General features: G+C 48.5%; 1 protein-coding gene across 2 annotated transcripts in view; it reads left to right on the top strand.

The window, feature by feature from the left end:
• Positions 1 to 16,668, top strand: part of DAPK2 (death associated protein kinase 2) — a 104,473-nt gene that overhangs the window by 47,594 nt on the left and 40,211 nt on the right. For both annotated transcript variants that reach the window (XM_077264206.1, XM_077264207.1), the window contains exon 3: positions 3,467 to 3,688. In XM_077264206.1, the coding sequence (XP_077120321.1) occupies positions 3,467 to 3,688 (222 nt within the window). The remainder of the gene's footprint in view (positions 1 to 3,466; positions 3,689 to 16,668) is intronic.

The raw sequence follows: 16,668 nt of genomic DNA, 5'->3' as shown, positions 1-16,668 counted from the left end.
GCCTCTTTAATAATTTGGGATATTTCAGAGGGCTCAATCGGTGAATTTAGGAAGGATAGTTGGTCTGAAGTAACTGTAGGTAAATTAGCTTTATCTAGGAAGGAGGTTATGGAAAATTGGGACGGTTGAGGGGTATTAGCATCAGAATTGAGGTTGTATAGAGAGGAGTAATATGACGCGAACTCTTCTGCTATGTGAATTGGGTTGTAAATGCGAGAACCGTCAGGTTTCGAAAGGTAGTGGATTTTGGACTGGACCTCCCTTTTTTTGACACGTTTGGCCAACAGAGCACCCGCTCGGTCCCCCATTATGTAATATTTGGCATTGGATTTTCTAAGAGCATTTTCTGTTTTACGGAGAAGCAATTGACGGAGGTGAAGCCGGGCTTCTGTAAGTGCTGAAAGCAATTGCGGAGATGGTAATAGTTTATGCTGAGCCTCAAGTTGGGATATCGCACCCAAAGCTGTGTGGAGATTCATGTTATATTTCCGCTTGGCTAAGGCAGCCATCTTAATAAAATGGCCACGAATCACAGCTTTGTGAGCAAACCAAAGCGAATCAGCACTTATTTCCTCAATATCATTCAAGGAGAAAAATTCTTTAAGGGAAGCCTCTATCAATTGGAAATTTGCATGGTCTTTTAGAAGGAATTCATTAAGCCGCCATTGTGAGGGGGGTCTAATTGCAAGAGGATCGCTTAGAGAGACCGAGACAGGCGCATGGTCAGACCAAGTAATATTACCTATCTCTGCAGAAGTACAGTGAGGGAGGGCCACATCGTCTACCAAAATGTAGTCAATTCTGCTATAAGAACCTCGCCTGGATGACCAGAATGTGTAATCCCGCTCATTACAATGGAAATATCTCCAGACATCATGAAGGTTAAATGTGTTAATAAGTTGGGCTGCTTCACCTCTAGAAACAGAAGAGGCAGAGCAATCCAGGACCTTTGAAACCGGGATGTTAAAATCGCCCGCAATCAATTTATAACCATGTTGAATGCCACTCAACGTTTGGAAGAAGGAGTTTAAAAACTTGATTTGGCCGGAGTTTGGTGCATAAATGGAAGCAATAGTATAGGGAATATTATTAATTAGGCATAGCACTATGAGGAATCTGCCTAAAGGGTCCGCTACAGCCTTAACCATCTGAAAAGAAATTGCTTTGTTAATAAAAATGGCGACTCCAGCTTTTTTGCATTGGGCATTGGCAAAAAATTGGTGAGGATAAAGACCAGAATGCAATCTAAAGTTATCACGTTCTAACAAATGAGTCTCTTGAATGCAAATAATATCGTGATGCGCCTTAGAGAATTGGCGCCAGACCAGGGACCTCTTCCTAGGCGAGTTGAGGCCGTTAACATTGATAGAAAACAGTGAGATACTCATTAATAATAATAAAAAAGGAGCAGATAAAAGCATTCCGGAAGAAATATTGCGATATCATAAGACAACAAGGTGGACCAAGATGAGATACCTGCAAGCAAAATGGTGTGGGAGGGGAGGGAAGGGGGGGAAAGAAGAGGGAGGGACAAAAACGGACAAACAACAAAAAAACCATAACTTAAGAGTCCATTCAGGTATTACCCGAATCCAAAGGTGAGACAGAAAAACAATTCACCTATGGGGCAATGCGCTGAGTGAGGTCCTGCAAGTGACCAAGCTCAGCAAAAAAAAAAAAACAATAAAAAAGAGGAATTGCGTGGGAATGGAACAAAATAATAATCTAAAAAAGAAAAAGAAGTAAAAGGAAAATAAGTTCCAGCCAGGAACCAGTATGGATGAAACTCAGGCAACCTTCCAGTCCGGAGAAATCCGGCGCCTTCCAGCTTTAGATCCACCGGGGCCAGGAGAAGCAGATGATGGGGACTGAGGACCGGGGGGAGACAACCCCCATTGAGACAGAGTCTTGGCTGCTTGTGAAGGAGAAAGGCAGGTTGTAACCGAACCATCTTTACGGATGCATAGTTTAGTGGGGAAGCCCCAGCGATAGAGGATTCCCTTTTCCCTTAATATAGAGGTATATGGCGCAAAAGCTCTGCGTTGGGCCAGGGTGCCGGCCGATAGATCAGGGAAGACAGATATTCTAGCAAAGCGTTCAGGAAGAGTTGGTTTGCTTCTTAGTGTTTGCAGAAACTCCTCTTTCATTATGAAAAAGTGAATACGTGCCAGCACATCTCTGGGAACAGATGGATCCAAACCTGAGGGTTTGGGAATTCGGTGGATGCGATCGATAATAACACCCTCTTTAGTTGCGTTAGGGAGAACAGCCACTATAAAGTCCTGTAAAAAGGATCTCAAATCTTCAGAGCTTACTGTCTCTTCAATGCCCCTGAGCTTAACGTTATTTCTTCTAGATCTGTCCTCCAGGTCCAGGGTTTTAGATAGGGTTTTGTTAGCGAGAGAGCTTAGGTTCTCATGTGCATCCCATAAATCATTATGTGAAGCCACAAGTTCAGCCATCTTATGTTCTAGGTGGTCTGTGCGACTCCCCAGTTCCTCCACTTCTCCTTTAAGATCTGCCACCATTGCTCGCATATCTTCTTGGAGGGAGATACGGAGGTCTCCCAACATAGCCTTCATTATAGACGCTGTAATCGGGGCGTCGGTGAGATCTGTTGCAGCTGTGCTCGAGGTGGAGGATTGAGAGCCTCGGCGCGCTGAGCGGGAAGACCTAGGAGAGAGCGGCGCCATCTTGGATTTCTGGCGCGGCTGAGGAGAGGCCGCAAAGAAATCTCCGATGCGCCTAGTGGGATCCCCGGAGCCGGTTTTCGCCTTCCCCATGAACTCACCGGTAAGTGAGGAACTGAATCGGAGGAGGCACAGGACTGGGAAGGTCGCGAGAGAGTCTTTGTGAGCCGGTTTTCTCTTCCTGGCAGCGGAGCTTCAGCGTTAAGCGACCTGCTCCATTAGCGGTCAGGCCACGCCCCGCATTTTGGCCTTTTTGTCGCAACGACTATATTTTAAGGAAGGCTCTCCCCTCCTACACTGCACTAGGCTTCCTGATAAATATTCACTCCAATTACTTAATTGACTTATGATTATATTTGTTAACTTTATCTTTCATTGTTTCGTGCTGTGATAAAATGTAGAAAAGCGTGTTGTATGGGGAGGGACAACATATTTGTGTTATGAAAGCCAGTTATGGAGTCACATAGCGAAAAGTACCATATCTACCTAAATAGCAAATTTACTATACTACGTGTACCATGCTGTTACATTCACCACAATTTCCACCTGTCTAGAGTGGATTTATCGTGTCTGACTACACAAAGCCATTAATAAATATGGCTCCAATATATCCTACCCAGCCTAAAAAGGAGAAGCCGAGTGGCATGTGAGAAACCAGGTTTTCTCTTCCTTCAATTGTCAACATATTTTTGTATGCCTGAGGATGCAGATATTTTCTTTATGATTTTTCATTATTTATAGATTTCTATAATGAAAAACCCTTTTTTGTTCTTCAGTGGACAGTTTGCCATTGTAAAAAGGTGCAAAGAGAAGAAGACTGGGATAGATTATGCTGCCAAATTTATCAAGAAAAGACAAAGTCGTGCCAGTCGCAGAGGAGTGACACGGGAGGAGATAGAACGTGAGGTGGACATCCTACGAGAGATTCAGCATCCCAACATCATCACTCTGCACGATGTCTATGAGAACAAGACGGACGTGGTCCTCATCCTGGAGCTGTGAGTCCCTAACACTAATAATCAGAGGAAACCAGTGAATTGTGATGTCATTAATAATACATGTTATGGTCCTTAACGATAATGGGACTGGTAACACATCAGGTTGTACAGAGTTAATGATGGTAATATACAAAACAGGTGATGTCGCTAACTACACTTATTGTAGTATGTTAAGAAAAAACTGTAGGTAAACAATACTTATCAACATAGAGAATATTAATGCTCAAATGACGGAAGCATCAAATGTAGACACAGGAAAATCTGAACAACTGGTATTCCTGGAGGAAATGATACATCTCTTCCTTCCTTCAACTTCCTTCTCATCCTAAAATGTGAAGTCTTTCACATTGTCATTTTTGTAAAGGGGTCTGGTGACCAGTGGGGGAGGTGTTCTATTAAGCTTATGCTATTATTATATTTTATGTATTTGCACAAAACTACTTAATCTGGCCAATTAGCATATAGAAGTAGCTCATATCTTTTATTTATTGATTAAAATATACATAAATGATTAAAAAGTCATCTAGCTTCTCATTCAGTTTTAAACAGGAACTGATATAAATAGGAGATGACCCGTGAAATTCATATCCGTCAAGTGATGTGCAAAACCACAGTATTTTGATGTGACTTGTACCTTACTGTGCATTGCTAGAGGGAGCCCCTAGGAAGGGTGGCCCTATGCAGCAGCCTGTCCCTCTTATCTCCCTATTCCATCACATTTCTTACAGAGGATTTTTCTCTTTGTCATAAGTTCAAATATTGGTATTAAGGTGTGTGGTGTGTGGCCTGGTGATATGGTGACCAACCGCTGGCCCGTCTCCTCAAAATCCACTCAAAGCATGGTGACTAAATGGCTAGCACTGTTGATTTGCAGATCTAGGGTACGGGGTTCAATTTCCACCAAGGACAACATCTGCAAGGAGTTTGTATGTTCTCCCCGTGTTTGCGTGGGTTTCCTCTGATTTCTCTGGTTCTCTCCCACACTCCAAAGACATAAGGATAGGGATTGTAGATTGTGAGCCACAATGGGGACAGTAATGATAATGTCTGTAAATCGCTACGGAATATGATGGCGCCATATAAGCAATGCATAATAATAAATAAACCTCATATGGACAACAAGATACAATCACCTTCTGCCACAAACAAGGGGCTAAGTAAGACTGATCCATCCACAATACAGAGCTGGCGGTGTTGGAGCTGCCCACTCTGCACTGCCCACTCTGCACTGCCCACTCTGCACTGCCCACTCTGCACTGCCCATGCTGCACTGCCCACTCTGCACTGCCCACTCTGCACTGCCCACTCTGCACAGCCAACTCTGAGGTGCTTGGAGATTTCTTTGTAGTTTTAGGATATTTTCACAGTGAGGTTTTTCCCATACAGATTTTGGCATGTATACTATCCAAAAATACACATAAAACCCTACTGTCCACCTAATATTGTGTTTGATTGGAAATCAGCATTGCTGTTTGTTAGCTGCGGATTTGAATACTTCTTTAATAAGTGACATGTCATTTATTAAAGTTGGTTCCATACAAATAAATTAATACTTTCAATGTGGTGAATCTTTATCACCCCACAGCAATTCTGCAACTCTGCAACAGAAATTTGAGGGTCTGTCAAATCAGACTTCAGATTTTTCCATCTTTAGAAAACCTCCATGAGAACATACCTCTGTATATCTGATTCAATAACAAGTAAAAGTTATTTTTTAATTAGTCAGTCTGTGAAGATGATCCTAATCAGTGATGATGAGCAAAAAGGGATTGCTTCAGGAAGCTAGCTGCTATACGTCCCAGCTCAGCGAAGAGTCATGGATGAGCACATTGCTTCTGTAGCCATAGATGAGCCCATCTCGCTGGGTCCGGTGTAATGTGGATTGATATTGAAAGACGTTCTATCTCTAGTTTGTGGTTCAGAAGGAGGATATTGCATGGCTTTTACTTCCTCTGCAATTTTCTTTAAAGAAGACCTGTTGTTCTCCTGACTTGCCTATTTCACAAAATACTTAAAGGGGTAGTTCCAGATCCAACATCCTATCCCAATGTGTAGTAGGTGTAATAATAATATTAGTAATTACCTCCAATCAGAAATGCATTATAATTCTTCTGATTCGCTATGTGCTTTCCCCGTGTCCTGGGCATTGCAGTAGCTTGGGTATCTATGGTTACGACACCTAACATCTAACTAAGCGTCACTATAAGACTAGACTATGGATACTTACTATGCTTTTCCCATGAACAAATTTAATTTTAATCAATAGATCTTGGAATAATAATAATAAGTTCCACAATTGGATGTGTTTAAATAAAATGTTCCTGTGCTGAGATAATCTTATGCATGTCCCCCTGCTGTGTACTGTGTAATATCTGTGTCTGACTGTACAGAGACATGGTCTGATCATACCACAGCTCCTGTGCGGGGGGAGAAAAAGGAGTTTATACAGACATTCCAGCAGGGGATCATAGTGCAGCGCCCCAGAGTCCTGGTCGTTGCAGTACTGTGGCTCCGCCGCTAAGGGGGGCTATGGTACGTCTGATGGCACTGAAGGAGTTCATCTGACCAGGTATCACATACACCAATACATTTCACAGTCGGGCCTCCAGGGGGAGCTAAGGGTACTATTCATTAGGCCACTCCTCACATACTGGTAAAACTGGGGGTCAGGCAGGAAGTTAGGAAGAACGCTGACTGGGTTGGAACCAGGCAACACCTTGTGGCAGAGGGTGTTGCAGGGGAAGATTCGGTAGGGTCCCTGTCAGGGGTGGGATCCTGACAGAGGCCTGGCAAACAGAGAGAAAGCTACGGGACCGCGCCTGCACTTCATAGCGGCGGTGCCCTAAGAAAGGACAAGAAGCGAGATTTATTGTGCTGAGTGAGAAACGAGATCAAAGCAAGAAGGAGAATACCAGTGGGAGTCGTGCTGTAAGATCGAGGCAACATCCTACTGAGGCGTAAACAACCGGCGGCCGGAACGCCGAGGAGGTACAGAGCTCTAAGCCATACTTCAAACCAACGGCAGGACAGTCAGTCACAGGCGGGCTGTCTCACTTAAATCACCTACGCAGACATAGGGGGCAACCTGTGGAGAGGGGCGACTCTAGGGTCCCGGAAGAGCTCCGAGCCTACCCGTCATACGGGTGCGTCCCAACCATAACACCTGGGAGGGACGGAAGATTAGCAGAAGATCATCTAATCGAGTTGTGAGGGAACACGAGAAACAGACACAACAGTTGTGGGGACTATCCCGTAAGCACAGCAGGGGAGGACCACAACACATAGCGCTAGAAGGAAGGCACAGATTTCCACCTGCAAGGAGAACTCTGGAGGTGCCATTGGACCGGCCGGACTTGCGCAGCCTGGTGAACCGTATTCCGGACTGAGGACCCAGAGACCTTCAGTAAAGAGGTAAAGAGACTGCAACCTGGTGTCCTCGTTATTTACTGCACCGCACTACTACCACCATCCACACCTATTATTGGGGGCCCCTCAGCAGGGTCACGGACCGGGTCTAGCCACCGTGACAACCCCAGAGCAGAGACTCAGAGGCCCGGTACCGGGTACCCCTCGGCCCTGTGGCAGTGGGGGCGCTACAACTTGGCGTCACGAACAGGATCTACTTAAGCCTGAAGAATCAGGTCATGTGTGCCTTGGAACTGTGATTTACTGTGCTTGGACTGTACTTTATTGCAAAGACTGTGCTGCGCCACTTGCCGCCAAAAGTTCCCGCCAAAACCCGCCGCCATTGCAGCGCCACAGGGAGCGCAGAGGGAGAAGGAGGGCGTGCCATGGGAGGAGACTACCAAAGCGGCGCCAGGAGTAGCGACCGCCCCCTCCGACTTCTGCTGCGGGATGACGACTTGCCCAGCAGCAGAGGAGAACCGCCCCCTGAGTTGCAACGGCGGGAACGAGGTGAAGAAGGAGCTCAACCTCGGAGAAATGGCGGAGCCAGGTGCATGCGTTGCCGCCGAATGCCAGACAGCGACGATGAGCAGCAAGTGCCCGAGCAACGGCGAGGTGATCCCGGCTTGCCCTCACCCATCAGAGACGGACTCGCGTCCACCGCCTGTGAAGGACCTGAACTCCGGGGAGCCGCCAGTGGAGGAGCCGAGTCTACCTATCCCAGCCACGGAGCCATGGAGGGCGGGGCCACGTCAAGAGGCCGCTCCGGAAGAGCCGCGGTCCGGGCTGCAGCCGATTCCAGTGTCCTCGTCAACGGAACCGATCGACATCGGTGGAATCACATCAGGCGCAGGTATGGACGGCACCCCTATTCCCCCGGCCGATTCTGCTCTCCCGACCGATCCGGCTCCCCTGACCGATCCCGCTCCTGTGACCGCTCCTCACCCCAGCAACAATAACCGCGCCTTTACGGTGGAACGGGTGGTCCTCACCCCCGACGTGATGGGGAAGCTGGTACCTCCCCTACCGACCAAGATGGGGGAACCCATAGATGTGGGCCCAGATGGGGTGATCCTCCGGTGGGACACCCCCTGGAACGAGCCGTATGGAGCTCCGGGGGAGAGCCTCACCCTTGCCGTGCTCACTTGGGAACAGTATAAACAATGTCTGATCCAACACTGGAAAAACCGAGACGAAACAGAACAGTCTGATATGCCGAAGACGCAACGCAGGAAGCCTGCGCACAACAGGAATGACGTGGTGAAGCGGGGGACTGTGCTAGCCTTCCACCCGAAGAGGGGTTGGGGCTCCATACAGGAACCGGGACTACCAACTGACGTCTTCGTTACTAGTTACAACGTAAAAACTCCCTGCTGCAGTCGAGATGGTGACCCATTGCAAAGGGGGGATCAGGTGACCTACACTCGCCGCCGGAATGCACAAGGATGGTGCGCTCGGAACGTCCACCGGTGTGAGCCTGAGGGAGCATCACCTGTTGCCGCGACCCCGATTGATCCAGATTTGACAGATCTCGTTACTATCACCACCGTCCGCCTTGTAGCAGCCGCCGAGCTTGCAAGCAGGGTTAGCCTTCAAATCCAGACGCCGCCTGATCTGATGGCACCTGAGAGACCAACTACCAGCACAGGTGCTGCATCGGCTGGGGACAGGAAACCACCTTCTGCACCACAAGAGTAAGATCTTAAAACTCTGAATATGTAAATAGTTCTTCAAACTGTTTGTTTTCTGCTACGTTGCTGCTAAAACCCGTCTAGGGTTACTCTTAAAGGGATCCCTTTGTTGACCCGGGATCCCTATTGTTTCTTATTTTTGTTTGTTTTCTACATCTGCACAAGTTATCAAGGAACTGCTGAATCATGAACAATGCATGATACAAACTTCTTGTATATAGTTTGCACCTTCTTAAAGGTGCTCTCTACTGGTTTTACATAAAGACGGACTCTTTGCGAAGATACGGTTCTTGGAACCTGTACTGGAGTCCTTGCTGCATACGGACTTGCAGCTTGAAAAGTTGCACTACCTCATAGAGACTTGGTCCCCTCTTAAAGGGGATGTTCGCATCCTGCACTTATGAACAGTGTTGCCTTAAGATGGTTGAATGGCAATAATGTTTTGAAAAAGAAAGTATTGATGATGTTGATATGTGAAAGTTAAATGTAACCAACTAGTTGCTTGTAAGAAATGTTCAATAATGTTAATAGAGGAATGAGGACAGGAAGTGAACCCGTAGGGGTTAGTGGTGAGTCCTCTTAGGAGCCATATGGAGATGGCTCAATGATCTCAACTGAAAGAAAAACATGTTCTATACTCTGTATAGTAGTGGAAGGACAGTAGGCTCGGGCAGAATGGGGCGGTCCTGTAAAAGAAAGGAGAGGCAGCAGGCCTGGAGCAGTTAGGACAGGCGGTCCTGCAGACGTAAAGTAGGAGAATGTAGTACAGTTGCTTAAGCCTTATAATGTGTTATAAGAAGGTCTTTAGTGGATTCAGAGTGTACATCCTTAAAGGCAATGTTAAATTAATGTTTAAAAATGTTGCACTTAGTAGAATACCCGGTTGGGTAAGAAAAGTTATTTATAGTAAGTTATTTAAAAATATTTAACCATGTTTGTAACGTTCAAGTGTCCTCACCTCCCATAAAGGGAAGCTCTGTTCAAATATGCTTATTGTTATTGCACTCACAAAAATTGTATGTCTTTTTGCTGACATGTATTGTTGTTTTCTTCCCAGTCCAGGAGTACTGGATTTAACCGGGGGGGAGTGCAGCGCCCCAGAGTCCTGGTCGTTGCAGTACTATGGCTCCGCCGCTAAGGGGGGCTATGGTACGTCTGATGGCACTGAAGGAGTTCATCTGACCAGGTATCACATACACCAATACATTTCACAGTCGGGCCTCCAGGGGGAGCTAAGGGTACTATTCATTAGGCCACTCCTCACATACTGGTAAAACTGGGGGTCAGGCAGGAAGTTAGGAAGAACGCTGACTGGGTTGGAACCAGGCAACACCTTGTGGCAGAGGGTGTTGCAGGGGAAGATTCGGTAGGGTCCCTGTCAGGGGTGGGATCCTGACAGAGGCCTGGCAAACAGAGAAAGCTACGGGACCGCGCCTGCACTTCATAGCGGCGGTGCCCTAAGAAAGGACAAGAAGCGAGATTTATTGTGCTGAGTGAGAAACGAGATCAAAGCAAGAAGGAGAATACCAGTGGGAGTCGTGCTGTAAGATCGAGGCAACATCCTACTGAGGCGTAAACAACCGGCGGCCGGAACGCCGAGGAGGTACAGAGCTCTAAGCCATACTTCAAACCAACGGCAGGACAGTCAGTCACAGGCAGGCTGTCTCACTTAAATCACCTACGCAGACATAGGGGGCAACCTGTGGAGAGGGGCGACTCTAGGGTCCCGGAAGAGCTCCGAGCCTACCCGTCATACGGGTGCGTCCCAACCATAACACCTGGGAGGGATGGAAGATTAGCAGAAGATCATCTAATCGAGTTGTGAGGGAACACGAGAAACAGACACAACAGTTGTGGGGACTATCCCATAAGCACAGCAGGGGAAGACCACAACACATAGCGCTAGAAGGAAGGCACAGATTTCCACCTGCAAGGAGAACTCTGGAGGTGCCATTGGACCGGCCGGACTTGCGCAGCCTGGTGAACCATATTCCGGACTGAGGACCCAGAGACCTTCAGTAAAGAGGTAAAGAGACTGCAACCTGGTGTCCTCGTTATTTACTGCACCGCACTACTACCACCATCCACACCTATTATTGGGCGCCCCTCAGCAGGGTCACGGACCGGGTCTAGCCACCGTGACAACCCCAGAGCAGAGACTCAGAGGCCCGGTACCGGGTACCCCTCGGCCCTGCGGCAGTGGGGGCGCTACAATAGCTGAACAAACATTGTTTAAAAGCAGGCAGGGAAATGTTTTACCTCACAAGAAGAATCAGCTGTGATCTCGTGCTGTAATGTCTGTATACTCTTTTGCCCATGAGCTGTGATATGATCAGACCATGTCAGTGTACGGTCAGACACAGCCATTACACAGTGCACAGCAGATCGATCGAACGTGCGGCCTCACGCCTCACGAGGCAAAAAACAATGCTTTATCATCATAACGCCGAACTAAAAGTGCAATAAAGCGCGATCAAAAAGACAAATGTAGATAAAAATGGTAAAGCCGCGGTCACACTTGCGAGTTTAATGTGAGAAACTCGCGTGAGTCTCTCACATCAAGTCCCAGCACTGCCGCCAGCACTTCTATGCAGCTGAACGCTTCGGTCCCAAGTGCCAGCGGCAGTAGCGGGACTTGATGCAAGAGACTCGTGTGACCTCGGCTTAACGCTGAAGACATCATCTTGTTGCGCAAAAAACAAGCCACTATACAACTCCATCAGCGGAAAAGTAAAAAAGTTATAGCTCTCAGAATAGAGCAATGCAAAAATAATTATTTTTAAAATAAAATAATTTTTATTGTGTAAAAGTGCCGAAACATAAAAAAACTACATAAATTGGGTATCACTGTAATTGTACTGACCCGAAGAATAAAGCTGTCTTACCAATTTTACTACAAGTGGAATGGTATTTAAAAAAAATAAGCAATTTCTGAATTGCTGGTTTTTGTTCATTCTGGTCTTTGTTCAAAAATCAGAATAGAAAGCGATCAAAAAATGTCATGTGCCCGAAAATGGTACCAATAAAAACGTTGGCTCGTCCCACATAAAACAAACCCACACACTGACTCTGTGAGCAAAATATGGAAAAAGTATAGCTCTCAAAATATGGTGATGCAAAAACATAAAACCAATATCAATCTGGTATCGCTGTAATCGCACTGACCCGAAGAATAAAGTCACCTAATCACTTATGCTGCACGAGGAACAGCGTAAAAAATAAATAAAACCAATGCTTCACATGCTGTTGATTTTTTCATTCTGCCTCCCTTAGATCGCAGTAAAAAGCAAGGCACACATTTATCCTGCGCAAAGCGCAAAGCAATTGTGTAGCGCCCCCACTGCCGCAGGGCCGAGGGGTACCCGGTACCGGGCCTCTGAGTCTCTGCTCTGGGGTTGTCACGGTGGCTAGGCCCGGTCCGTGACCCTGCTGAGGGGCGTACAGTAATAGATGTGGATAGATGATGGTGGTGGTGATGCCGAAGTGGTGCGGTGCAGTAAATAACGAGGACACCAGGTTGCAGTCTCTTTACCTCTTTACTGAAGATCTCTGGGTCCTCAGTCCGGAATCCGGATAACCAGGCTGCGCAAGTCCGGCCGGTCCAATGGCACCTCCAGAGTTCTCTTAACAGGTGGAAATCTGCGCCTTCCTGCTAGCGCTATGTGTTGTGGTCCTTCCCTGCTGTGCTTACGGAAAGTCCCCACAACTGTTGTGTCCGTTTCTTAAGTTCCCTCACAACTCGATTAGATGATGTTCTGCTAATCCTCCGTCCCTCCCTGATGTTACGGTTGGAACGGCACCCGTATGACGGGTAGGCTCTGAGCTCTTCCGGGACCCTAGAGTCGCCCCTCTCCACAAGTTGCCCCCCAAGACTGCATAGGTGCTTTAGGTGAGACAGCCCGCCTTAGACTGACTGTCCTGCCGTGGTTTAGAGTATTGCTTGAAGCTGAATATTGTAATACTCCCTCAACGTTCCGGCCGCCGGTTGTGCGCCTCAGTAGGATGTTGCCTCGGTCTTACAGCACGACTCCTACTGGTATTCTCCTTGTTGCTTTGATCTCGTTTCTCACTCAGCACAATCTATCTCGCTTCCAGTCCCTTCTTGGGTACCGCCGCTATACTGAGCAGGCACGGTCCCGTTACGTTCACTCAAGTTGCCAAGCCTCTGTCAGGATCCCACCCCTGACAGGGACCCTTCTGAATCTTCTCCCACAACACCCTCTGCCACAAAGTGTTGCCTGGTTCCAACCCAGTCAGCTTTCTGTCTAACTTCCTGCCTGACCCCCAGTTTACTCTCAATGGTGGGGAGTGGCCTAGTGAATAGAACCCTTAGCTCCCCCTGGTGGCCCGGCTGTGAAATGTATTGGTGTCTGTGATACCTGGTCAGATGAACTCCTTCAGTGCCATCGGACGTACCATAGCTCCCCTTAGTGGCGGAGCCACAGTACTGCAACGACCAGGACTTTGGGGCGCTACACTCCCCCCCGGTTAAATCCAGTACTCCTGGACTGGGAAGAAAACAACAATACAGGTTAGCAAAAAGACATACAATTTTGTTGAGTGCAATAACAATAAGCATACTTGAACAGAGCTTCCCTTTATGGGAGGTGAGGACACTTGAACGTTACAAACATGGTTAAATATCATAGCAACATGCTATAAATAACTTTTCTTACCCAACCGGGTATTCTACTTAGTACAAATGCTCGAACAATAATTTAACATTGCCTTTAAGGACATACACTCTGAATCCACTAAAGACCTTCTTATAATCACATTATAAGGCAATTTAACTTTTTCATTCTCCTACTTTAAATCTGCAGGACCGCCTGTCCTAACGGCACCAGACCTTCTGCCTCTCCTTTCTGTTACAGGACCGCACCGTTCAGCCCGAGCCTACTGCCTTTTCAACTACTATACACAGTATAGAACATAACATTACTTTCAGTTTTAGATCCATGAGCCATCTCTATATGGCTCCTAAGAGGACTCACTAACTAACCCCGTACGGGTTCACTGTCTGTCCCCAGGTTTCTATCATCATTATTAAACATTTCTCACAATTAACTTGTTAAATACACATAACTTCTTCATATAAGCATCTTCATCATTTTCTTTTGTCAAGACATTATTACTTTCTGTCTTAAAGCAATATCACCCTTTAAGTGCAACAGGTGAACGACCCCTTTAAAAGGTGACCAAGTCTCCATGAGGTAGCATATCTTCTCAAGCTACCAGTCCGTACTCAGCAAAGGTTCCAGTGTGGTATCTTCACAAAGAGTCCTTCTTTAAGTAAAACCAGTAGGGAGCACCTTTAAGAAGGTGCAAACTATTTACAAAGAGTTTGTATCATGCACTGTTCATGATTGTGGCAGTTCTGGAAACTTGTGCAAAACTTGGAAAAAGCAAACAAAACAATAGGGATCCCGGGTCAACAAAGGGATCCCCTTAAGAGTTAACCCTGGACGGGTCTAGCAGCAAAAATCAGGAAACGAACAAACAGTTAAGGAACTATTTACATATAATGCAGTTTCTTACTCATTTACTCGAACCACCCAGGAGGCAGCACCGGCGGAGGTAACCCCTTTGGGTATTGCGAGCCGCCTGGTACTGCATAAGGGGGTCTGTCGTCCCATCTGGGGGTCTGTGTACCCACAGTCTTCAGCTCCGCAGCAGCATGGGCACCACCCGCCGAGAGAGGTGCCTCCTTGGCCACGAGGGTGGTGGAGGTGACAATGCTGCATGTCGTGGTTTTGACCATAGTGCACGTGGGGGTGTCTTCAGTGGTCCTGGCAACGACCACGGGCTGACCACAAGGGGACACCTTTGCTACAGGGGTTAGCTTCACTGGCACACTAATCGGAGGCATCGCAGGGTTTGGCTCCTTGCGTACATTCAGGGCAAACCACCCCTTTTCCCCGAAGTGCCTGGTGTATGAGACTTCATCCCCCGGATAGAGATCCCGGCCTGGGTGACCCTCCCTGAGGTGCGACTCAACATCCCTCCGGTTCACAAGCACCTCCGCATACAGACCCGGCTCTTTGATAAAGCCCCAGCCTCCATGGAGCTTGAAGGTGGTGATGATGCCCTGCCTGCGCAGGGCCTGGTGAGCAGTGGGGTCTTTGCGGGCCCGGTCCTTGACCGCCAAGTCTTTCCGATGGTAGGCCTCCAGCCCGGCCTGCTACTCTTTTTCCTTTTCCTTCCACTGCTGCTCTAGCTGGACCTGATATTCCTTCCAGCTTAGGGCCTGCACCATCTCTCCCTCCTGGGTCTCCACCCCGGTGAACCCCATAAGATTGGATCTGGGGTTCAACCAGCGGCACACTGTGCGCTCCGCGTGGACCTCACACATCAGGGGAGTGGGGGCGATTGGGGCTCGCATGCGGTGTTCCATGCCCGTGGCTTCCTCCCATGGTAGCAGGCGTTGGAGTTTATGGGTTCCCGGGAGAGGTGGTGCTGCTACTAGACCCACCAGCAAACCCTCGGCCAGCGGGACGGGGTCGGCGGACTCACCAGCCGATGCAGGTTCCTCCTCCGCGGCGGGTTCCTCCGGCGGTGTCAGCGAGGATCTCAGCGGTTGCTCCGGTAACAGTGCAGGATCCGGCGCCTGAGGACCTTCTTCCGGCACTGCCTGGTGCGGAGCCGGGGCCTTCATGTTCAGCTGAAGGAGCTGGTCGAGCAAGCTCTCCATCTCAACTCGCAGGAGTTCGGTGCTGTCCACGGAGAACGGGCTGCTGTGCTCATCCGGGTAGTTGGGGGAAACTTCCACTTCAACCCCACTGTCAGGTTCGGAGCTGCTGGCCATGGCGTCCTCCACGTGGGTCACTTCCTGGTCTTTTTCCCGCTCTCTCCTTCGTGGGCGGTGTCGTTTTCTCGATCTCCGCCCTCCATTGAGGATCAGGAGGCGGATCTCCGCTGCTGACGGACACGTCCTCACAGTGCAGAAATATTTAGACTGGGCGGCCATTGTCTTTCGCGCTCTCCAGCTTGCCTACGCCCACTCCACGCCCCTCTTCTTCTCCTGTGCTCTCCTCAGCGCTGTAATGGCGGCGGATTTTGGCGGCAAGTGGCACAGCACAGTCTTTGCAATAAAGTACAGTCCAAGCACAATAAATCACAGTCCCAAGGCACACATGACCTGATTCTTCAGGCTTAAGTAGATCCTGTTCGTGACGCCAAGTTGTAGCGCCCCCACTGCCGCAGGGCCGAGGGGTACCCAGTACCGGGCCTCTGAGTCTCTGCTCTGGGGTTGTTACGGTGGCTAGGCCCGGTCCGTGACCCTGCTGAGGGGCGTACAGTAATAGATGTGGATAGATGATGGTGGTGGTGATGCCGAAGTGGTGCGGTGCAGTAAATAACGAGGACACCAGGTTGCAGTCTCTTTACCTCTTTACTGAAGATCTCTGGGTCCTCAGTCCGGAAACCGGATAACCAGGCTGCGCAAGTCCGGCCGGTCCAATGGCACCTCCAGAGTTCTCTTAACAGGTGGAAATCTGCGCCTTCCTGCTAGCGCTATGTGTTGTGGTCCTTCCCTGCTGTGCTTACGGAAAGTCCCCACAACTGTTGTGTCCGTTTCTTAAGTTCCCTCACAACTCGATTAGATGATGTTCTGCTAATCCTCCGTCCCTCCCTGATGTTACGGTTGGAACGGCACCCGTATGACGGGTAGGCTCGGAGCTCTTCCGGGACCCTAGAGTCGCCCCTCTCCACAAGTTGCCCCTCTGCCACAAGGTGTTGCCTGGTTCCAACCCAGTCAGCTTTCTGTCTAACTTCCTGCCTGACCCCCAGTTTACCCTCAATGGTGGGGAGTGGCCTAGTGAATAGAACCCTTAGCTCCCCCTGGTGGCCCGGCTGTGAAATGTATTGGTGTCTGTGATACCTGGT

The sequence above is a fragment of the Ranitomeya variabilis genome, chromosome 5 (genome assembly GCF_051348905.1).
Source record: "Ranitomeya variabilis isolate aRanVar5 chromosome 5, aRanVar5.hap1, whole genome shotgun sequence".
In the NCBI taxonomy this organism is placed as follows: domain Eukaryota; kingdom Metazoa; phylum Chordata; class Amphibia; order Anura; family Dendrobatidae; genus Ranitomeya; species Ranitomeya variabilis.
The sequence above is the reverse complement of the archived record's forward strand: the minus strand, read 5'-3'. Positions and strand labels throughout refer to the sequence as shown.